The sequence below is a fragment of the Diuraphis noxia genome, unplaced genomic scaffold (genome assembly GCF_037042655.1).
Source record: "Diuraphis noxia isolate RWA-SAM2 unplaced genomic scaffold, SU_Dnox_SAM2 contig0002, whole genome shotgun sequence".
In the NCBI taxonomy this organism is placed as follows: Eukaryota; Metazoa; Arthropoda; class Insecta; order Hemiptera; family Aphididae; genus Diuraphis; species Diuraphis noxia.
In genome coordinates, this window is record NW_028301712.1 from 39196678 (window position 1) to 39221968 (window position 25291).

Below are 25291 nucleotides of genomic sequence, written 5' to 3' on the forward strand. Positions count from 1 at the left end.
TTAAATTAATTATTTTTTTATTTATCATAATAAATTGAGGATAAGATTTCATGGAAAGACATCCGACCTGCATATGTCATGCTATTCATAATATACCAAGTATCATATTATTTACACGGTATTTATATTTGCTTTATTTTCCTTTTTAAAAATTGTGAATTTACTTTATTTTAATAACCTAACCAGAATAGTTTTCATTATGTGTAGGTATAACCAACTAAAATAATTATACTTATAGTAGGTACATTGTGCATAATATGTGAAACATTAGAATATTATAGAAATTCGTAATTCAAATATTTCTATATTAAAATTAGGTACTTTTAAAAAATGCACATTTAAGAGGACGCCACACCCGCACGTGTTGTTTCCATCTTACAAGTGTGTAACATAACAAATTTAACGCTCAGAAGTTCCAATTTAGCTCCATTAGTTTACAATTTAGAGTGAATTTACCTCTTATAAGAATTAAAGATAACATTTTGTCTATGTTATCACATACAGGCTTTTTATTATATTTTTATTTTAAAGCGAGTTATAATTATTTTAAGGTATACAAACAATTTACAATTTTTAAAAAGGAAAATAAAGCAAATACAGAGACAAAACATGCAGATGTGACGTCCTCTTATGAGCTTTATCTATTGTTTGACGGCGTAAATGTAAAAAAAAATTGCGTATTAAACTAAATTAAATTCATATTTTGTAAAAAGACTTAACAAGTGAATATTATTTGAACAATCGAAAGTAAAAATGATTGAAATATCAAATTTAAAAAAACTGAAAAATATTAATTGATAAAATGTACACCTATAAAAATAATGTTAAGACAAAAGTAAATTTTCCATCGCGTAAAATTGGGACATTACTATATAGTTGCCTCTGTATATTAAACTCAGTAAACCCGTTTATATTTAGACGTGTGTTATTTTTCGTTTTACTCCCACAACGATACATTATTGCATTCCGGTATTAAAAAATTCATTTTATATGATATGTGATCGTTTTATTTATATTTTTATTCAAGTGAATGATAATTTTTGTATGCATTCATAGTTAAATATTATTTTTTTACATGAACAATTATAGTTAAGTGAAATCACTATATAACATTGTATAGACAATCGTGGCCGAGTGGTGGTGGCTGGTGATAGGACATTAGAACACACCTAATTACGTTATAGTTATCCGTATTTTAATTTTATAATTATTAATTAAATATATTAATTTTATAAAATAATATATAAATGATTATACGTTTATGGGGCTTAGACATGGAAACTACTAATCCAGTTACTCCAGGCAGTTAGCACCAAATTATGCAAACAAATTTCTCGAGATTCGACGAGTATTCATTTCTTTCATATTCATTTTTCAATCCCTATATGTTGTCATAGAGTTGCTCACACGTGAATTTCGCTTTGACTTCTAAAAATATAGGGTGCACCCTATGGAATTATAATATTATGTTTACATTATTCTTAGAGATTTCAAGAATATTTAGATAGTAGTTTGAACCACATTCGAAAACATTCCGAGTGCTAAATCCAATCCACCCAAAATGGATTGCCCATCCTGTAGAAATTAGTTGACGTGTATCTATATATATGTTGTAATTTAAAATTAAAATAGTTTTATACCATAACCTGTAATATAAAATAATATGTTTGTTAATTTTCGTTAGTATTTTATATAGACGCAGGTAGAAATAATTATAATTTGATTAATTTAATATATTTTAATTTTGTATTAATTATTATTATTATTATTAGGTAGTTTCTTTACTGTAGTTTTTATTATTAGTTATCACTCAGCTGCGTTCATTCGACATTTGTTAATAGATGAGCTTAGTATAAATAATCTATGATTCAGGTGTAGACGTGTAGTGTGTAAACTAAAACGATCTATTTATACATTCCAATGAAAACCGGCTTTGAAAACCATTTCAACACAATTTTGGCAAATCGAATTTATAATTCCTGAATGTAATAATGTGTCGTTGTGGGAGGATAACAAATAATGGACTGCACAGTGTACACCTTCAAAGCTTTAATATTAAACTTAGATTATGTTTATTACGACTCCGCTAGTATATTCATGTTTCAATGTTTAAAACCATGGAACAACTGACTATTTATATATGGTTTTTATCTGATAAAATATATTTTTTAAATTTTATTTACCTATACAACTGCAATTTATCAAGAAATTTATTTTCCTAAAAATTACTGATTGATTTCTCAATACATGATATGATATATGAGTATTGAAGTGTTGTCACAGTAAAAGATCTATTTTTATCAACTAACTTAAAAGTAATTTGATGGTGGTATTAAAAATTATTTATATATAAAACATTTTGCATGATTATAAAATTAATAATATATTTTTATTTTAAATTTATGCTAAGCAGTTTTATAATTAGACCGATGAGCTATGTCAACGTAGTTGGCATTGTTATCATACATATATTTACATTTTAAAATCTATTTTAGTTACACGAAAAATGTTATCAAGGTAGGTAAATATTTCTCTCTTAAAGTTAAGCGGGATATAATTTAATCTAATCGGACGTCATACACGATCAAAGACTAAAGAGAATAGATTCTCGTGGATAATTTTAATGTAACTTATTTCAGTATTCGTAATTTAAATTTTTTTAAATTTCTGATGGTACAAAATAAATTATCAATATCTGCCATTTAAATAAGTTTGGGTAATAAGAAAATGATAGTACACTCTAAGCTATCCTAACAGAATACAAAAAAAGCTGTTACAATGAATTTTTTGGGGTGACTTAAATTTATCCGGTAAGATTTGTTTTGTTTAAGAAAAACTTGTTAATTCCACTAAATATACTAATTAATGATCAGAAAATAAACTTAAATTCCACCAAAATAATTTTTTGAAAAATTTAATTTTTTAGTTTGGAAAAGGCTTCGGTCACTATGGCCACTGACTGGTAAATTTTATTATAATGATACACATTTTCTTTACAATTTAAAGCTGAAATTAATTATCCATCGCGTTCATGCTATGTCATAGACTAAAATTGTTTGATTATTATTGTTTAGATTATTTATTTGTTTATTTATTAAAATTTGACAGTTATGAATTTATGATAGATATAAAATATATAAATCTTATTACTAAATTTCCTAAACTATATCTTATCAATAATCATTGTTGGCGATTAATTTGAAGTCTATTTATTTTTTATTGTATGCACATTTCAATGTAATGATGATTTGATTTTAATTTATTTTTTATTATAATGTCAGTAGAATTTACATAACTTAATTTAGTACCAGTGTGATTAACATTTATTTTTATAAACAATGTACTTAACAGTTGAACAGTTCACAGTTAAGCTTACATATTATTATGAATCTGACCCTACTATCAGCTAGGTACCTGAAAATCAGTGGAATTTACATGTGCAGGTAAACAGAGCCTTGTATTGGAATTTTTATTTTTATTTTTTTAAATTAATACGCAAGATATTTGAACCCTTTATGTAATTCGTCTCAGGAGGAAGTAATTTTGTTTTTGCTTTTGCAGTATAGGTAAGAATTCCGTCAGAAAATACCTAAATGGCCCAAATATATGTTATCATTCAGTGGCAACGGCCACGGTCCACAGAACCACCTCCAATGAGTTGTGGGAAAATATATAATTTCACTTGCACAGACGGACAGACGAGTTTAAATTTTCTTGATTTTCATAATGTAGAGGTTTTGGGGTAGGTAGGAACCTACATTATATATTATATACAGTAATATATATCTTAAAAGTTAAAATATGTTTTTTACCCAAATGATTAAACACTTTGACGTCACTGCGGGTAATCCATGTCATCATCACCGTCACCAATAACCAACCGTCTTTCAGACACAATATAAGCTTGTATTCATCATGGTTTTCGACGACTGTCTGACTGTCCGTTGTAATATAGACACCGAAAATGAAAATAAAATGGCAACAGGCGATGGTGGTGGTGACGACGGATTTTAAATTAGAAGAGATTCAAGGCCGGCCGTCGGACGATGGCACATACAGCATGTCGCGGAATATCGAAAAGTTTCACTCACAGTTTGGATTATGATGTTTATTTTTCATAAATCAAGTTCTATGAAAACGTATATTATAATACGACCAAAGATCATGTAGTTTTATTTTTACTTAATTTTTCTGCATTTTTACTATCCTTGTTATTGGATCAAAATTATAATCACATATCAGTCGTCCGTGATTCGCAAATACGGACCCGTATTCTGATCTTTCGTATATGTACCACGTCGTATATAATATATTCTATACCTATAATGTTCGGATTCGGAATGGTAGGTAAGCACTATATAGTATTATAGTATGTACCTACTACTATTATAGTAATACGTAATACTACCAAATAAGCCAGATTTTCTGTCGGTCGGTTGACAATGCGGATAAGTTTCGAAAATAAAACATCATAATGAATAATTAACGACTATATACATATCTATAAATACAGTATGCACTCCACAGTATTGGGAAATAAGCATTAATAACGGAATTTTCTACGCTGTATGGACTGTTATTAGTTATATCACCCATACGTGATTCAAGCGAACGATATCTAGATAATTATAATAAAAACAATTAGGTAATATTATTATTATTATTATTTTTGTAACGTTGGAATAGACGGAGAAAACAGTGGACGAAGATCGCAGCAACCCGCGGGATTTGGCATCGTTTCTTGAGGCTGTTTTTTTGGCAACTCGGCTACGACGACGGGTGACGGCGCGCATAATAAACGACTCTCCGGGTGCTGCCTGAAAAATCACTGGCAAAGCCGGTCTAATAATAACGCCCTTGTCGACGGACACGGCTTATCTTCTGTCTCGTCGTCTCTTATTCGCCACCCTCTCACACTCTCTCACTCGTTCTATTTCGCGTAATATCAAAATATTATAAAAACATAAAAATGATAATATTCGTTCACCCTCGGGAAGAAAATCGGTATAGGCGCTACTACGACGTAGGAAAAAAATTTGCATGCATTATCCGGATGTCGCCTCAACGACACGTCCAGAGTGAGGGCCCTACCTCAAAATATATACTTTCGAAATGTAAAAGAATTTTAAGCATTTAGAAACTCGTTGTTTTATTATAAATAATAATATGGTGATGGTTGCAATCAGTGTGATACGACTATAATACGAGTAAAACAAACTTCCATCGTGATGGTTAACAACAAATGCGTTGCAGCAAACTTGGCTGTGATTTTGTTCCCACTCGACTGGTGTGCATACTGTTCAAACTTACAAATTTTGATAAATAATTGACGTGACATTATGTTCTTTATATTTCTGTACTGCCAGATTTTGTGTACTTTATTTTGTATGTATGAACTGGATAAGCAAAGTGATGAACGACGGGTTTTCGGCAGATTCGTGGATAACGAATTAACAATAAGAAAATGGCCACGATCGAGGCAAAGTGCGCAAAATTAGTTGTATGTTGCTATAACAGGGGAAACGACTGGTTAAAAAATAAAAAATAAGTCTTCAGCTAGAAGAGTGACACCGGCAATATAATATATAATATCCATAAGATTAAATATGAGCTCATGATGTTTATTCAGACATTATTGATTATTATTACAGATGAGAAGTCTAAAATATTATAATTGGAATTCGTGTCCCCGCTAAGACCAGTTTGTAGCAGAAGTAACAGCAGGTCCTAGTTTGAAGAAAAACAATTGCAAATTATTAATTAATATTATTATAGTATATGGAATTAGTTTACCTATATACGTGCACAGTGATTTTTCGTGAATTTGGCAATGTATTTGCAATCTGTAGTGTTCCATTGCGCCCGTTGCAAATCGTGTACGTGGTATAGTCACTATTTGGACACGTTTCAGCTTATTATTACGATTTGCGAGCCGTATCGTCATCATCGTCACAATATATATACGTATATAATATTATGGTCGAGTGAAATAAAATTGATTTATTTATATTAAAATACTATACAATTATAAGTAATATAATATATCAACGGTACCTACAGAAATCCTCAAGTTCCGTCGGAACTCTACGCTACTGCACAGGTTGAAAAATAATATCGAAAAACTAACGATTATTGGTTTCAACAATAATATATCATATTCTGTTAAAAATAATAAGTGCTTACTTACGTATAATAAGTGACACGACACAATATTAATATGTGGACCATGAATAATGAAATATGTTAACGAGGATACCATAAACACAAATCATCGCAGAAGAGACATTATTCGATAATAATGTCACTATAGATGTTCATCATAGATCGCCCAATTCTCTACCCGCTAATGGTTCATCCAATCCTTGACTGTCCATACTGTAACAATTTTGCATTCGTTCGGATACATTCGTTTATAATAATAAATAAAATATAGTGTTGACATATTTTGTCTTGAAACATTTTACTTGACACGGTGTGTGGGCAGTGTATATATATAAAATTATATTATATAAAGTGATCACAGATGAGTTCTTGTGCAGACCAACACAATTGTACCAACGTCATATCTGTATTCTCGAACACAATTTATGATCAACGACCATCCTTGTCATGATACATCGTATCATCACGCGTGACGTGTTATTTTATAAAACTTTTTTGTCTTCTCATATTTAGTCGAGAAATGATTTTGACCGCCGAGTGTTTCCATTAATTAAACTAATTACTGAATAAACCGTTTGGCATAAGTATAATAATAGAAATGTTCAAGGTTAAAGTTGACTCGTCATTTGGTCCGTTAAAAACTTCGTTATAAAATTCGGACATTGGGTTAGGATGTATATAATATAAATTATAATAGCAAAATAATCCATCGATTTATCGTAACTTAGTCCAAAAATATCAATAATTCGTACTATAATATAATATTACATACTGTATTCAAAAATATGTAATTATTAAAGGGAATGAAATCGTTTTGCTATTACTAATACTAATAAACAATGTGTCTATAATGCTAATTTCAATGGTTATATACTATTACATACATTTTTAAAAACAAAAGTTAATAATCAATTTTTTAAGTAATTAAAAATTCTGCCGACGATGATTGGATAAATTGTCGATTTTCTGTTAAAGATACCCGAATTGAAACACGAAATAATTCCTAATGCTCAAATACATTATACTTATTACGTTTATGTATCACGACGTTTGGTCAAAGGAAAAATGACTAACAATGTTAAACGTGTTCATTTTTCGTAACTTTGCGTCATCGCGTCTTTTTTTTTTGGCACTCTAATGGCTTAGCACCAGTATCATATCAGACGAAGCACAGCGTTCCATGACGTCCATTATAATATTCATAATATGAAGAAAAAAAATTTATATTTGAACAACAGTTATCACAAAATGTGCAATCGGAACAGAGTCAATTCGACTGTAATCATTATTTAAGTTACAGAACTGTGTTCTTATCTACGACAATGGTACTGATCATATAAAATCTCTAATAGAAGCTGATAAACGATAAATAATATCTACAATTTTAAACTAGACAAAAATTAGTTTAATTTATGTACAATTTTGAATTTTTTTTTCCATATTATCATTTATCTCATAATTAATAAACATTTATAATTTATGTCCAATTTGCAATACTACGCGTACTATTAATTAAATATTGAATTACTGCTTATTTATGATACCTATAGATTTAATAAATTATAAGCCCAATGTGTATTCAGTTATTTTAATTTAAACTTTAAAGTACTTATATTTTAACGTTAAAAAAAAAAATAAAAAAAAATTCTAGATTAATAGTTAATGTAAATACAAATCGATCTAATTGAATGTCTCCTATTATTTGGAATTTATAAATGTGCAATATTCTTATCAATAAAACACTAAAAACAACCTTCAACAGGTTATTTTATTTTTAAATATTCTTACATATTTGATCAAACAATTATTTTTAAAAATTGAACACGCATGTAAAGTGCAAATAGTTTGCATTTTCAAAATTTAAAGGTTCAATAAATAAATTTTCCTTTTACCATATATTCATAATATATAATTATTTTTTAACGTCTCGTACTCTCATTTCATGCCAGAAGATGATTATTAGATCCACGAGGATAAAATATATTGTGGGCAAGAATTGAACATTTTATGTTCGCCTACACATCTGTATAATTTTATTCAAAATAACTCCATGAGCCGGCTGTACTAGAAGTCTAGAAATAATCCTATACATAATCGTCCAGTTATTATTTACTAACTTACCCGATGAAGGTAAATTCTGAATTTTTTTTTTGTATTAAATTTTTTTTTTTCCCCGTAATTATATATTAGGTTAGGCGACTGTCTCAAATTTTACTATAGCTACAACATTGTTTTATTTTAAATGAATAAAAAAGCCATAATTACTACCTATAGTTAAGAATACGAATACGATATCCCTACTTATAAATATATTTATTAAATTAAATAGATATATTTTATTGAAATAAATTTGCAAAGAAATATTTTTATTAAGTATAAAAATAACGAGATAAGTATAAGCCATATGGGCCTTCATATTTCATCGAGTTGTGTCATATCATACGTGTATTTAATAATATATTATGTTGGCTAGTGGTACTATCTTTATCACTTATACTATAGTTTAGCAAATTGTATTATAAGTATGTTTTTGAATAAGTTACACAATATACACTATACATCATTCTAATAACTATTCAAGTTACCTGATATAATATCAAAGTGTCTTGTTTAATCAATTTAAATATTAACCAATGAATAACAATCATGTAATTTTTTTTGTTATACGAGTATATTAATATTAATGTATAAATGTATTAAGATATTTTCGCTTGGACGTTATAAATTAATAGGTATTATCTTGATTTTTTAACTGCTAAAATTAGTAACAAACAATTTATGTAGGTACAATATTTTATTTTATTACGAAAACGGAAAACGGAATAATATGAAGTAATAATTTTTATAAAGTCATGTGATTGCTAATGAACAATAAAAATAAGATTTCTTAGAAGTCATTAATTGAAAATCTATGAAATCTTATTTTTATTGCTCATTAGTTAAAAATGTTAATAATAGGTTGCGAGTATACAATTTTGTATAAAAGTAATTACTAATTAGTAGCATAAGTCTTAAGATTGTTTTTATACTTTTATAGCATTATATTTAATTTAAAGATAATTATAAAATATTTTTTAAATAGAATATTAGTGTAATTTAGAATTTTAATATAATTTATAGTTAGTAAACGTTTTATATTTTACTATTTACTTATTATATGTACTACTTTTTTTTAGAGTAGACATATAGTCTAAATAAATTATTAAAGATTTTTTTTTACTTAACACCAAACAGGCATTCATCAACATTATATGCCATCACAAAAGATCATAACTTTATTGGCTAACAATTAAATATGATCATAACCAAACTGATAATAATATGTCATATAGGTCTATATAGTATTTTTGGGCAAAGTATCAATCATACTTTAAATATACCAAATGTATATAATATTATTCATAAATATCGGGTGTATAGTATCATGTATTAAAAATTAGAACTATTAGGTACTATATATACTAATTATTATAAATTTGACCAACTGGCGATGCTTATTGTGACAGATGATTAATCTATTGCTATTAAAACAACATAAAATTGTGAATAATATTAATACTAATCATACTATAGTCAAATAATTCAAGATTGTTATTGATAATAGTTATTATTAGTTGAATTATACAATAATATGTAATTATGTGTTGTATTTTTCAGATGGCGAATTAGTTAATTCCTACAATAATGATCTAGTGGACTGCGGTATTGTTATCGAGTGTAAATCCAACGAATATTTTAGTAAGTTGTAATATTATACTTATCACACTTAATATATCTATATATCCATTCTATGCACATGAAATATTTTATAAATTACAATAACGAACCAGATTTGATAAAAATAGATAATAAAGAGCTACAAATCATAGAGTACCCGATTTTGAGCGAATCTCATCGGATTATTTGAAAAATACTGCTCGCTGTTATTTGTTTTTTTTTGTTGTATTTTTTTTTACATTTGCTGTAGGATAATCATATGTTACACATTCAGAATGTGACAGAAATATCAAAGAACTCATATAATATGTCAAATTTAATATATACCAATAAAGTAATAAGTAGTAATATAATAAAATAATAAACATTATCTAAAACTAACTATGTAATAACTAATAGCTCTTATTGTTATCAGTGGCATGCCCAGGGGAGGGAGGTTGGAGGTTAAATCCTCCCTTACTATCCTATAAATTGCATTAATTCTGTCTTCGGCATTACAATAAATTGCAATTCATTAAATATATTATTAGTCATAATATCCCATTCGCCTCTTGAGATTCCTGGGTACACCACTGATAAGTAAACATTTTTTAAATATTTAACTATTAAATAATTATTGTTAGGTAATTATACATATATATATATATATAATTATTGTTAGGTAATTATATATATATAAATATATTTAAATGTTGGTACTTATAACTTATTTTTATTTAGTTAATTAAATTTGTTGAACATTAATGTCACACTCTGCATGACGTACTATAGTTATAGTATTCGTACAGGACATGTAAATTACGATTCATGTGTCTTTAAATTAAATTAAATCTAAAAATTAACTAAGAAATAAAAATGTGAAAAAGTATTTATAAATCCTGTTCATCAAAATATGATTTCAAAAAATTATTATTTTTATTTAGGCTATAAAATATCTAAGAAGAGTATTTAGTAAATAAGTCATAAAACTGCATTGCATCTCAAAATTATTGTAAAATATATACCTAATTACGTAACTCCGTTACATTTTTTTTTTATATATAAGAATAAGTTATTAGTACCTACTACGTGAATTAGTTATAATTGAAAAAGTTATTAATTTTTCGTGAATATTGCAAATTGCATATTATCATTTATGATAACAATCGTATTTGTTGATTCAATGTGCTAAACAAATTGTAAAAGTGAAAAATATAAGAAACCGAGACTTAAAAAATAATACACACGAGCTTTCGGCTCAAAACAAACTGCTATTTGTTAAATTTTATACGTAATTAAAAACATTTTAGGCCAGATTATATATCTCTCACAAACTGCTATAATTTTTCAACCGGTGAAATTCGCGACATATTTCGACAGGGTGCGCAATCAATTTTGAATGAGTGGTAGGAGGAGGATTAGTTTTTAAAAACTAACTCCATGATACACTATAATAATAATAATATGTACACGTGTCACTCTATTTATAACACTTCTATAGAACCTATAATAAGCAACTCGATTAGTATTTAGTTATAACATACTGTTATATTAATATTACACGTAAAAAGTCTTTGAACGTTTATCATCATTTTATTATTTGTTTTTTCGTCGTCTCACCAGAAATAAAATAAAATAAAATCGAACTTATCGTACAAGCTAGGTATGTTTCATAAGAGTGGTGCAAATTTTCATCTATATCTACGTGTGGTAGATTTTCACGGTTTAGGATATTATTAAAATGTATAATATATAATGCGATATATTCTTTATATAAAGCATAAAATATTGTTGACATATTATTAAAGCCCTAATATTTTCATGACGTAAATACTCCTAAAATATGTTTTTTACATTTTCAAATACATATTTTTTTATTATGGATTGCGTTATATAAAAATATAAATCTTTTAACAAGAATAGCTCGCTTAAAAGTTTAGATTTTTTTAACGTTTGTCAAGAAGAAAACTTTTATCGTATCGTTATTCGTTAACATATGTTTAATGCGACTGAACATAATATTATACAGTTTTTATTGGCACCATCAAGTAATTATTATTATTTTTAATCGTTTAAAATGTTACTTTATACATTTTGAGGCACGACGTTAGTAATATTATTATTGTAATTCGTTAAAATAAATTTGAATTAAATATTATTATCGTATTATATTACGGGAATTAAAAATAATATATTTAGAGCTTTAAAAAACATACGAATTAAAATGATATTAGTGAACATTTCATTTTAAAAATATTAAAACATTTAAATGTAATTATATATAGGTAGGTAGTTAATAAAAATGAAAATGTGATAGCCACCAGCCACCTACACATCTATTGCGCAAAACCAAAATTCTTATCTAAAGTTTAAATAATAATATATAGTATAGTTATGAATTATTGAGCCAAAAATTATTAAATGAGAATATATTTTACTCATTATTATTTAAGTTGGCACTTACCTATTCTCTATAGGTATGTACGCGTACCTGCATCTTATAGTTTCAAAATACAAATTCATAACTGATCGCTGATTTAGGATTAGTATAGTACCTATTAAAGTTTTTAGTTTTTTGCGTTTGAAATAATACTTTGGAATTCATTAAATCATCAATTTATAAAACGAATTTATTTGATTTTATTATCTACCCGTTTAAGAAAGTTAAGCATATTGTTATTTTGAACTACACTATTGCAACGTGCATTTTTTACGATGCATAAAATCGGTCTTATTACCAGACGACAACAAGGATTATTATTTTTAGAATATAAATCATTAAAAAGCCCCTTAAGATTTTTGACACCCCGCATTGTCAGAGTATTACGTTTTTGTCTATTATAAGTATATTTACAGGCACCTCAACACTTTCAAGTTCACCGTATACACCCTACACTTCTTAATAGAAATAAAAATAAAAATATTAGGAAAGAATGAAAAATAATAGTAAATAAAATAAACCACGTCCCACATAGATAGTCGCCTGTAAGGGACCCTCTAATTTTACAGAGATCTAAATAAAGCACATTACTCAAACGTCGGTCTCCCACCACGACAATTCCGCCGCCACTACAGCCGCCATCGTTCCAAGTACCCATAGTGCCACATACTTCGGCGATTCAGTTACCACCAAGGCGAGTCCGAGAGTGAATATCGAAAAGAACAACAAACACGATACCACCGTCGTACATATTATTATACTTAGCGAAAAAACATTTTCGGTAATCGCTTATATATACACTTATAGAGAGCGTGAGGGAACCTGTGCGAGTCGACCACTGGTGTCAATTAATATAATTGTTAAAATCTGTGTCGCGTACGTTTTCCACTCAAGTTTTCACTGTTTTCCGTTCGGTCGTTTTTTTTTTTTGTTTTGATTTTTTGAAATTCGTTTGACGCGCGTGCAATTTCCGGGACACAGGATCTAGTGAAGGATTTTGGTCCCGATCGTCACCCACCGTCCTGCCGGGGCGCGAGGAGACTTGTGCGTTAGTCATGAACCGACAACAACAACAACAACAGATTACCACCACCACCACCACCTCCTCGGGACAGAGGAGCGTGAATCGTACCGAACAACAGGTCACGAGACAATTCACGCAGACCACACAGAGACAAGGTATCTACTTACCATGGTTACCCGACTGTTTATCGTAAAACTATATTAGGTATCTAACACGAATCCATGAATCATTAGCCGGCGGTTATCCATGCCTATTCATGGTTGCGTTTACCACCTTGAAATCCTCGCCAAATTCTTCAATTTTTTTGAATCACCAACCTTTAAGGATTTACTTGGTCAAATTTCTTATATTTTGAACATCGTCTATCAGAATAATTTTGGGATCTATCTGTGATCGTTTAATAGTGTATAACGCATACATAACCATAAATTCAATAGGGTCTCGTAGAGATAAACTTATCATTTAAATCACTAAAATATATTGTAACTAATATTAATAGGTACTTATATTTTTTTGTTTAGTGGTAATACTTACGAATTTTGATTTTTCCATAAAAAGTGTTTATATTTATGTAGAACAATAGATTATTTCCATTAAAAAATAACCGTTTTGACTGATATTACTGTAGAATCTACAGTGTAGATAATAATATAATATATTTGAACAAACAGTATCTAAATAATAATTTATATATTGAACTTATCGGATAAATACGTACAATTTATGTATTATGTAGCTTAATATCATTGGTATTTTAAATGTATTTAAACTAAAATGTGAACCTAGCTAAATTATATTTAAGATATATATAAATAAATAAAATTGTATCAAATGTTATCTTAAAATGTTAACATAATATTATCAATATTGAGATGTATCCAAATATCTTATAAGCATTCTCGGGATATTAATCAATCCTTTTATTTTCGGGAATTTTATTTTTAAAAAAATGATTCAGTACTGAAGAATCTATGATGTTATTTTAGGTTATGTAGCGTAGTAGCGTATTGCATTACAATTATTTTAAAAAAAGTTTAACCTTTCTTAAACTTATATATTTTAAATATAGATAATTTTCAACAAAATTATAAAACATTATACTAATATGAAATACAAATTAAGCTGACTTTCAAATTGTTATTCATATATTTCTAAACATTTATGTTTGAATAATAATAATAACGTTATGTAATTTTGGTATTAACATAGTAGATTTAATTGATATGATTATATATAAATTCATTTTTTATGTTCACCGTATTCGCAAGATATTATTAATCACATTTTTTTGGAAAATGAATAGGTAATTGGTTTAAATTAAATTGAGAAAAATTACCAATTTATACAATTTAAGTATGAGACAATAAATAAAAAAGTAGATCTTCGGTTTTACAATTTTAAAATATAAATTTTATATGGAGTACAAAACTTATGAGAGTTATTGGCACAACATTCTAACTTGATATTTAGGTACAAGCTGAACACTGATATTCACTTAAGAGTTAAGAGTCAAAACTTTGCGAGTATTGTTTCAACGAATACCACATAAATAGATAATAATATTGCCATACCTATCGTATATGATGGCAATTGACAGTCATGCAATAAATTGAGTTATAAGACTCAGTGCATATATCTATTACACCTATTATGTTACATCTCGGTGTCTCGTTCGGTGTTTTCCATAATTCAAATATTAATTGTAAAACAATAATAAACTTATTACTTATATAGATACAATTTTTTTTAGAAATGGGTAGGTGTAACATGTGATATTATAGTGGTTTGGAACTTTGGAAGTTAATGGGATTTTGATGCATCGCATATTGTAAGTGTGCCGTTGGTTGGCGCGTCAATTACAGCAATCATTCATACCTGAAATTGTAATCTGTCCATTCATCTTACAATATAATACACAAATATACACACCAATGATCTATTCACGTTAATCTAGCTGAATATACAAATTTTCATGAATAATATTTGTGATAAAAAAAAAATATATAGTATCATATAGAATACAAATATTTACCATACCTGATGTTATCGCCCGGTAACATTACCTACCCTACTTATAAGTTATAACCACTTTAAGCTCAAAATGCAATTCAATAAAACAATAACATTATATTCGATATTATTTCATATTTGTACTTAAAAGATTTGGAAAAAATATTCTGCTTAAAATAAGTAAGATACAAATATATACATTTTCTCATAAAAAAAAGATAGTTGTTTTTCCGATGTTATATTGAAGTCAATAATAGTGATATAACATTAGATTTTCAAACTTCAGATTTAACAACGAATATTTTTTCAAAATAGCAAAAAAAAAAAAAAAAAACATCAAGACAATTCAAGTCAAATGAATATCTCTTTATATTATACATATTATATTTTATTATACCTCCTACACCGCGCTCATTAAACATATAATAATATTATCATACGCGTATCGGATGACAGCTACGATCAGCTGGGATATGAACCACCGCGCCGCCGCTGCTGCCGTCCTCTTCTTGCATACAGCGTGCGCGAAAAATATCGTATATAGTACCGTATGCATACCTCATGATTACGGGGCGACGTGACTATTTACACGACGACGATGATTAATAATTTTATCCTAACTGGAAACGGGCCGTATCGCCTTATATGATTCTTGCAAGGCTGGGGACACTGTGTTCCCAATATTGGTGCTTCGAAATGCTATCGACCTTTCATAAGTTCGACGCTGTTGTTCAACGACAGTCGGTAGAATGAACGCGCTGTGACCAATAATATTATTATATTGTTTGCCTGTAAATAATAAATATCATATCAATATAATATATGTATAAATGCTTATACGTTTATCGAGAGATAAAAAATAATCAAAAACTAATAATTACAACACTAATTGGAAAAAAAAATGATCTTACGGCCAGCTTGGAGACCGAAAATACCGCGAGACTTTTCAATTCACAGTAAGAAATTCGTAATGTATAAATAATGTATAATATAAACAACAATGATGTAATTATTATTTTTTTACGTGGGCGAGCTAGTTAAATTGTTTAGTAAATTGTTTTGGGGGACGGGACTTTATTTATCCGTACGGTTATCATCATCGTCTTCATCATGTCGAGTTATGGATAGAATGTAGATTGTGTTTTTTTCTTTTCATTTAATATATTATACGAGTGAGCAACCGTTATTTTCCGTATCTCATCCAGCTTACAGTGTAGGGAAACGGACAATTACGGCGTCTAATTTTGTGTAAACATATGAATTAAAGTATATTATATAATACATGGAAATGATACCATTTTTAAATTTTTTATAATATTTTTGTATAAATATTAAATTGTAAACTTGTAGACAACTTAAATTTTACTGTCCTCTATAGTATACTTGTAAATTGTAATAGAATAATAGTAATAACTAACCAATACCTATGTTATGGAAATTGATTGGAAACCCTTGTTTGTACATTTCAAGGAATATTTTATTTTTCAATAATTAATTTATACATAGGAAATGAATATTTTTGATCACGGTTAAATTTTTTTTTCCGATTTAAAAATGTAAATAAGTACGAAAAAATAATTAATATTATTACTCAGCTATTTTAAACATGTGAAATTCAAGCACCTACTACGCAAAACCAAAGACTGCAAATAACTATACGTAACTATTTTTAGTATTAAGTATCTTTTGATACTTTAATTAGATTATAGTACCTACTTAATTGTACATATTTCTTCACACAATTTGTTTTTATTCAAAAATATTAATTTATCGCAATAAAAAATTGCAATTTAAGTGGATTTAATTCGATTGTATATTTGTATAGTATTATTTTATTAAATAATTGTTGTGTAAATTATGTATGTATCTACCTAATATTGACATTAAGAGGACGCTACACGAACATTTGTTGTCTCTGTCTTACAAGTGCGTAAAATAGCAAATTTTCTCTCAGCAGATCACATTTAGCTTTGTTAATTGAAAAATTATGGTTAATCGCCTTAGATATTATGAAAATGGATGTAGTAAGAACGTTATCTGTGTTTGTATGTTGGCTTTGCATGATATTTTAATTTGCTAGCAAGTTTTGTGTATATATAATATAGCGTAAATTACAAATGTTCATAACTCGCTTAAAAATTGAATCGTTGTAAAAAATCTATGTACAAACACGGATAATGTTCTTACCATAAAGTTATAATAGATCGATTCACTTTAATTTTTAAACGAAGCTATAAAATGATCTGGTTGTGAGCATACATTTAGTATATTGCGCACTTGTAAGACGTGGTCAACAAATATTGTGTAGCGTCCTCTATTAAGATAAAATTATTGTGTTAGTTAAAAACTAAAAATTTAGACCCCTAACAGTCATAAATATGTAAGTTAAAACGTCTTATCTAACTTATATTTCTTTAAAAAATCGTTCGATAAAAAAAATATAAATAACAATCTACAAGTATTTAAATAAAATTATACCTACATTATTTTTAGTTATTATATTACTAATAATTAGGATGCACCGTTAGTATAATTAATTTGTCTCAAAATCAAACACCTCCTTGTACACTGTCAAAGCCACGTAAAAACCAATAATAGCCTAGGGATTCCAGACATCCTTTTTGAAGCTTTAAGTCTAATCGAAGACATCAGCAAAATATTTATTTTATTTCTTAAATATAATAACATGTACCTACAACTCCATCTAAGAAATTCAATGCAGGTACTCATTAATTTGCAGTTAATATTACTATTGTTTTAAGCTAATAACCTTAGTTGTTGATGCTGTACCAATAAGAAAAAAAATTAATTAATATGTACGCTGAAAGGTAAGAAAATCATATTTAATAAAATATAAAAAGTCACTATATAATACTATAAAGTTATCTACAGTCTGCGTCCATACTGTACATTTATTACTTTTAAATTTTAATTGGTAGGTATATATTATAATAATTTATTCACATACGTATTTAACAGTTTATTATTATGTAATCTGTTCCGGTAAATAAATCAAGCCAAAGTGCATTTTTAAGAACTTACTATAAATAGGAATTTTTATATTGACCTACACTAAACATTAAATTATGGTTTCGGTCAGACGTGTACAATAAGCAGAGTGTTTTCAAATATTACATTTCGTCAAGTGTCAAGTCAAATACAAAGTAAATTAAACCCGTACATATATATAGCAAACGAAATTCTAGCCGTGGTATTTTTTCTTATTTATTTATCGGAAGGTTAATTTTTTGTAATCATTATTAGATTGTCGAACGATGAATACATTCGATGTCTAAAATTCGTTATAAGTACGTTTGTTCTCAATACCATACATTATTCATTATTATATATGTTTGTATAAATCTATTAGAATTGATTTCTGAAATGCAATGTTTCAACATTACATTACTTAATTTCAAGAAATATAATTATAAATTATAACATTTTTAAGTTCTGAGTATTCTCACATTTAACGGTGGTTTTATAGACATGGCTTTTGTGATATTGCTTACTGACTGGAATTATTACACGAAGCATTTATAGTTTCTACTAGTCTAGAGAGACTTTATTACTCATAATATAAATATGTAATATGTTCCGATTTTGTGAAACACATACGAAAGAAGACCTTGACAACAATTATGATTATAAATGTCCCTTAGCTAAAACCAGATTTATCCATTTTGGACCGTGGATAGACCAATAAGAAGTGGTTTACATTGAATGCTGTGTTTGATTTTACATTTTTACCAGATTTGCCACAGTGACGTGCGAGTGAGTTGAATCCATCGCACCGCTGACACTGTTAAGTTATAAATATATACCCTATAAATCACGGTACGCTGATAATAGAAATGCACGCGCATGCGCTTGTTGCCGAATGTGCCTATTGTGCCGAATCACTTTATTATAGAATAAAATGTAATAATAATAGTAATTATTATTATTATCATTAATTTTTAATTGAATCCATTTATTTTTCTCAGTCACGAAAATATCATATTTTTACTTCTTTTTTTACTTCATACACTTTTAATTTTTGCATATAATTAAAGAAATTGTGCACATGCCATTAAATTAGATATACAAAAATGTCGTACGAAGTTAATGCCACTGTAATTTTTAACATCATCTAAATCATGGTGTTTACTTTATTTCGTTGTAATGTCACTTGGCGTAAAACAGCTGCGATCGCCCACAGCGCATGATGCATATATGACCTGTTCCAAAAATGAGTCCTAAGTAATTTGATCCCGTATTTCGCGCGACCATGCCAAGAAACGATATTATTATAATTACCGTTTACTCGAAGGGTGTAATTATAAAATTAAAAAATATGTTATATCAATCATAAAAATTGTATAAATAATATACATAATATACTATTATGATGTATTGTTCATAATATTATGTAGGTATAATAGGATTTCTTATTTAATAGGTAATTTTATAAATTTGATTTCTATTATTTCAAGTTCGAAATGTAAATAACTTTCAACTATTCAAATCTCTTTGGAACTATAAAATAGAAATTCATTTTTAATATATTATTTAACAAAATGCCTTGATTCAAACTTGTTAATATTGACTTATATTATGATAATTATTAATTATAATATTTCTTCTAAATTGCAGTCCACGAAGGATTTATTGTGCAGCAGTCTACTCCAAAATTTGGGTAAGTCAAAATTTGAAATACATACATACATTATGCATATAAATTATCTCTATAATAACAACAATTTCCAAGTAAAGCGATTTAACAAAAATTTATTCAATTTAGAAATGACGCTGCTCCACCAGTATTTGAACAGATATTCAAAAATGCTAGATTCGCTCAGGGCGGAAATGCGGTTTTTGAAGGAAAGGTTACCGGTATTCCAAAACCTTTTGTTTCATGGACCAGGAAAGGTGCTCCACTATTGGGTAAGTATAGTATACAGTATTGATCTATTACAGATCATTAAAAGAAAAAATAATGTTTAATAATATAATTTTTAAATTAAATATCCATTTTCAGAGTCATACAAATACAATATGACGTATGATCAACAAACAGGGAATGTTGTTCTTACGATCAATCAAATCGGTCCAGGAGATGAAGGCGAATACACATGTTCAGCGCGCAATCAATACGGTGAAGCAATTTGTTCTGTTTTCATTCAACCAGAAGGTAAAATAAAATCGCACTAAAAGCCTGAAAATAAATACAAAATGATCGACTGACTTATAGTTGTATATTATTAACGTGTTAAATTTTTATAGGTCATACCGTTCAAATACCTCAAGGCACGTATGGTTCGCAGCGACTACAACAGACACAGAACACGATGTATACAAATAATTATTCAAACATCGATGAAGTAAGCAAATATTATAAGCATGATCATTGATTACTACTAGTGGCTTATTTGAGTTATTAATATTTCTATTATCATGATGTAACATTGTAACAATGGTATTTATATTTTTGAATAAGGATTTCAAAGTCGATACTTTCGAATATCGCTTACTTCGTGAAGTGTCCTTCAGGCAATCCGTCACCAAAAGGTATCTAGGTGAAGAGGATGTCAAGTTTACAAGCAGCGCACACCAAGGCCCGGTCGTAGCACCTCAAGTGCTCCAGAAACCGCGTAACTCTAAATTAGTAGAAGGATCGAACGCTACGTTTACTGTAAAAGTGTCAACAGCTAAGGATACTAGGGTAAAACAATACGATACCATAGTAGCTATTAAATACTAAATAATAAAAACACGTTTTTAACGTTATTTTTTTGATCGTTTAGTTGACTTGGTTCAAGAATGGTCAGAGACTTGTAAACGGACCAAAACACCAGATAAATTTCACTAATCAAGTCGCTACACTTTATATACCACAAGTTAATTGTGAGGATTCTGGACATTACACTTTACTTGTCGAAAACCCACAAGGCTGTGTAGTATCATCTGCATATCTTGCCATAGAACCAACGCCGATACCATATTATGATAGAACAGAAGACAAGTAAGTTTGACTATTCCATACTTCGGGTACTAACCTACTTCGAAGTTAAATTAAACATATGCTTTAAGTAAACCAAAAAGAATGTTTCAAAAACATGTTCATATTACGTCAAAATTTTGCACGACGCTCAATTTTTGTTAGAAACATGTTATAGTGACCACTATGAAATAATATTATACTATAAACTTATCTACCTAATTTTATTTAGTTAAACAAAAACATTTATCATAAATTGTTTCGATTTTCTATGCCATATGTGTCTTATATTCTCGTCAAAAATCGTAGTATTTTTATGTTTTATTTTAAACGACTATAAACGATTGTTAAAAATAGTATTAATTACGTTGTAGGAATTAAACTGATTATATATTATTCATCCAGCACCAAAAATAATTATGATTTTTATTTTAGTTTTAGTAATAATTATTAAGTATTTAAACGAATGACATTTTTTTTTAGGGAAAACGTAATAACTAAGACTCACAATAAGCTTGAGTCAATAGAAGTAGTTGAAGGCAAGATGTTAGCACCAAACTTCGTGCGTGTGTGTGGAGATCGTGACGTGACCGAAGGGAAATTGACACGTTTTGATGTCCGCGTTACGGGCAAACCTTATCCCGAGGTCTCGTGGTATATAAATGGTCAGCAAATTAAGGACGACGCAACGCATAAGATACTGGTCAACGAATCTGGTGACCACGGTTTGATGATAACTAACGTGTCACAGGCAGACGCTGGTCAAGTGGTTTGTGTTGCAAGGAGTAAATCTGGAGAAACTTCTTTCCAAGTAAATATCACATAGTTCTTTTTTCGTCTAAACTTAACTACTTAACCCTTTAACGAATACTGACGTCAAAATTTAGGACGTTTTGTAATTTCTATTCTTAATAAATTATGACGAAAACTGAAAACCACGTTAATATTGTCGTAGAGACGTATTGTAGATATCATTGATTAATTAATCTAAAATGTTATTAATGTATTGAATACATTAGGAATTTAGGACATTTAGGAATACAAGAACGGAATACATAAATTAATTATGTATATTGTATACGAGTGATTCTCAACCATGGGGTTGTGACTAAATTTTGGGTTGCAAATAATTTTGAATGCATCGCCAAAAATTATAGGTACCTACCTAATTATACATTTAATCATCGTGTCACACACAGTCATAGAATACATATTAACATATTATGCAGTATTCAGAATTCAGATATATTATATAGATATTCAGATTAAAAAAATTGATTATTTAGTTGAATACTTGAATTAGATGGCACAAAGGTTCATGACTAAATATTATTTAATTCATGCAGGCACTGTAATCAAAAATAGTTCAATTCCTTATCGTGTATAGACGGGTCACATTCGATCAAAGCGTCGATAACACTATATAATACGATATATCAGCAGCTAACGACTACAGTTTGTAGCTGAGGGTCACTGGAGGGGCCTTATAATATAGTGTGATTGATCCGGGCACCATTTGTTTGTAAGGAGACCATACTATGGACATCATTATCACCATGTTACAATAGTACAATAAATTACTTTTATTATTTAATAATTTAATATTCCAATCATTCGATTTCATAACACATTATTTTTATTTAATTATTTCAGTTACTCTTCTAATGGTTTGTTATATTGTATTGATCGATATTACTTATTGCGATTTAGGAGACAGTTTTCGATACGCAGTGGTATCGGGGTGACCAAGTCCGAATCAACCCTACCTATCGCAAGACTTAAAAAATTCAAAATTTATGATAATAATTCCCACAAAATTAGCTGATCAAATTTTCCAATAATATTATTTATACTAATATAGATACGATGTAAATATGTAATTAATTAATACAATATTATACACAACGTTAAACGTTATTTGAAATTTAAAAATACTTTTTTAGAAATTGTTCCATGAAAAGTTAGGGCCCGTCCACTCGTCCACACAGCAGTGTTTGCGCGGTAAAGTCCAAACGGATTGACCGTCACGCTGTGATTTTTACGTAACTGTACAAACAGCCGTTTTTAAATCGACTTATGAACCATACTGTCCATAGTTACTATGCGATTTTAGCGCGTCCATCGCATGGTAATGTAGGCAAGGCATGCCACCTCCGTAGTGTTGCTTAGGAAGTAGGATATCAGGATGATTAAACCTCGGGGAAAATGCTGAAAAAAGTTTCTGAGTAGGAACCTACCCATAGTTGGCTAGTAGCTAATTAATTATTACGCCACCACACTAAATATTATCTACAATACGTCATATTATATCCTGACATTCTGTGATACAACAATGCACTATGGCACTATGCACATGTGTATTGTGTCATGTACTGATTTTACAATTACTTAATTTCATATAGGTAGGATAGGTACCTAATTATTTATGTAACATTATCACAGAATAGATTAAATCATGCCGAACTACATTGATTGTGATTTGAGTCAGCTGCAGCTCGCTGCCTACAACTCCCGCCAAAATATACTATCACAACATAATAATATTATTAGTTTATTGCAATTTACATTTCATCGTAGTTTATCTTTATATCAACGTTGACTCTTGAAGACGTTCTGACTGAGTTTCTGAATTTTGAATTCTGAATGTTCAAAATCCAAATAGTGAAACTGAATTTGATGTGCAATACGCTTATAACTAATAAGTAGGTACCTATCTAGTATCTATTAGTATTAGCACAGAACAAATTGTTCTGTGATATTAGGTAATATTATTTTCTTTCTTTGAGAATTTTGTATGTGCAATAAAATATTCATTGATTTTTTTTCATTGTTTATTTTATATGTTATATCTGCATCTTATACCTATAATATCAAATAATAAATAATATGTCTGAATTACTAATATTGACAAGACATGTGATTAATTTCTGGACAGCTTAATATTTAATTCTGAATGAGAAAGTGATAAGTAAATTATATAAAAACAATTGGGTTAAAAGTTAATTCCTAAATTATTTAATACACAAAATTATGCTATAGGTGGTTTTTGAAATCAAAAATCTTGTCAGTTAAGCATTTAGCTCTTATATTATCTCAACTTCTGACTTTTTTTATAACATTTTGTATTGTTTTTTTATCATGAAAATCTTCTGTAGAAAATTATGATTAATGTTTGTAAACGATTAATTTTTATAGCAAGATGGCTCTTATTATTTTATTTGAAAAAAATTAACTGATTTAAAAATGAGTTAATCATTTATATATTATTATGATTGAATTGCATAAACTTTTTCCAAAAAATACCTTTCCAATATTGATTTATAAACCTGTAATTTGTATTTTTATTCAAAGAGTAGTTACTAAGGCATAATATTATTTTAAGAAATATAAGATTTTTACCATCTTGATTTAGTATACCTATGTGGCTATGTCATTATATTATTTCTTCAATAATTGTCTATCCCTACTAATAAAAGTGAAAACGCTTAAATAAGTTAGTTTCAAGTAGGTGTTCATTTTTTATTACTGGAATTTTATTTGGTTTAAGCTTGTGAAACTTTTCTTTACATATAATGCAGCCATATCTCCATAAGTTTAAGGAATTATTGTCATCATTTTTAGAACATATTTTTATTGAGAAAAGTTGGTTTTATTATAGATTAGACATATAATATGGGTAAATTAATATTTTTATATCTATAATATAATTTAATCTATAAAAAAAATATAGATTAATGATTATAGTATATTGTTTGATTTGATGGATATAATATTAGGTTCAAAAATCAAAATTTTTACTCTGTTTAATATTTTTGTACTATATTTGTGTATTTATTTTTTAATTGTTCTGTGTTGTTCAAGAGGCAAGAAATAATAATGAATATATTATTTATAATTTAGTTCTTTTAAAGCAATTAAGTAATAATATATAATACTTGTTATTATATATTTATAAATTTCAAAGACTTATTGATGTCTC

General features: G+C 28.2%; 1 protein-coding gene and 1 long non-coding RNA gene across 5 annotated transcripts in view; one reads left to right on the forward strand and one right to left on the reverse strand.

Moving 5' to 3' along the window:
- Positions 1 to 5613: 5613 nt before the first annotated feature.
- Positions 5614 to 6597, reverse strand: LOC149058431 (uncharacterized). Its single transcript, XR_016190545.1, has 3 exons — positions 6465 to 6597; positions 5794 to 6375; positions 5614 to 5727 (listed from the first exon to the last, which is right to left on the reverse strand). It is a non-coding gene; the product is annotated as an uncharacterized LOC149058431 (long non-coding RNA).
- Positions 6598 to 12971: 6374 nt separating this feature from the next.
- sls (sallimus) overlaps positions 12972 to 25291 on the forward strand; it is a 112644-nt gene continuing 100324 nt past the window's right edge. For 2 of the 4 annotated variants that reach the window (XM_089220612.1, XM_089220613.1), the window contains exons 1-8: positions 12973 to 13477; positions 19968 to 20010; positions 20116 to 20258; positions 20353 to 20505; positions 20598 to 20695; positions 20812 to 21036; positions 21119 to 21336; positions 21796 to 22123. In XM_089220612.1, the coding sequence (XP_089076738.1) occupies positions 13354 to 13477; positions 19968 to 20010; positions 20116 to 20258; positions 20353 to 20505; positions 20598 to 20695; positions 20812 to 21036; positions 21119 to 21336; positions 21796 to 22123 (1332 nt within the window). In that variant the 5' untranslated portion in view covers positions 12973 to 13353. Of the gene's footprint in view, positions 13478 to 19967; positions 20011 to 20115; positions 20259 to 20352; positions 20506 to 20597; positions 20696 to 20811; positions 21037 to 21118; positions 21337 to 21795; positions 22124 to 25291 lie in introns of all 4 variants that reach the window. The other 2 variants (XM_089220614.1, XM_089220615.1) reach the window with 2 other exon arrangements.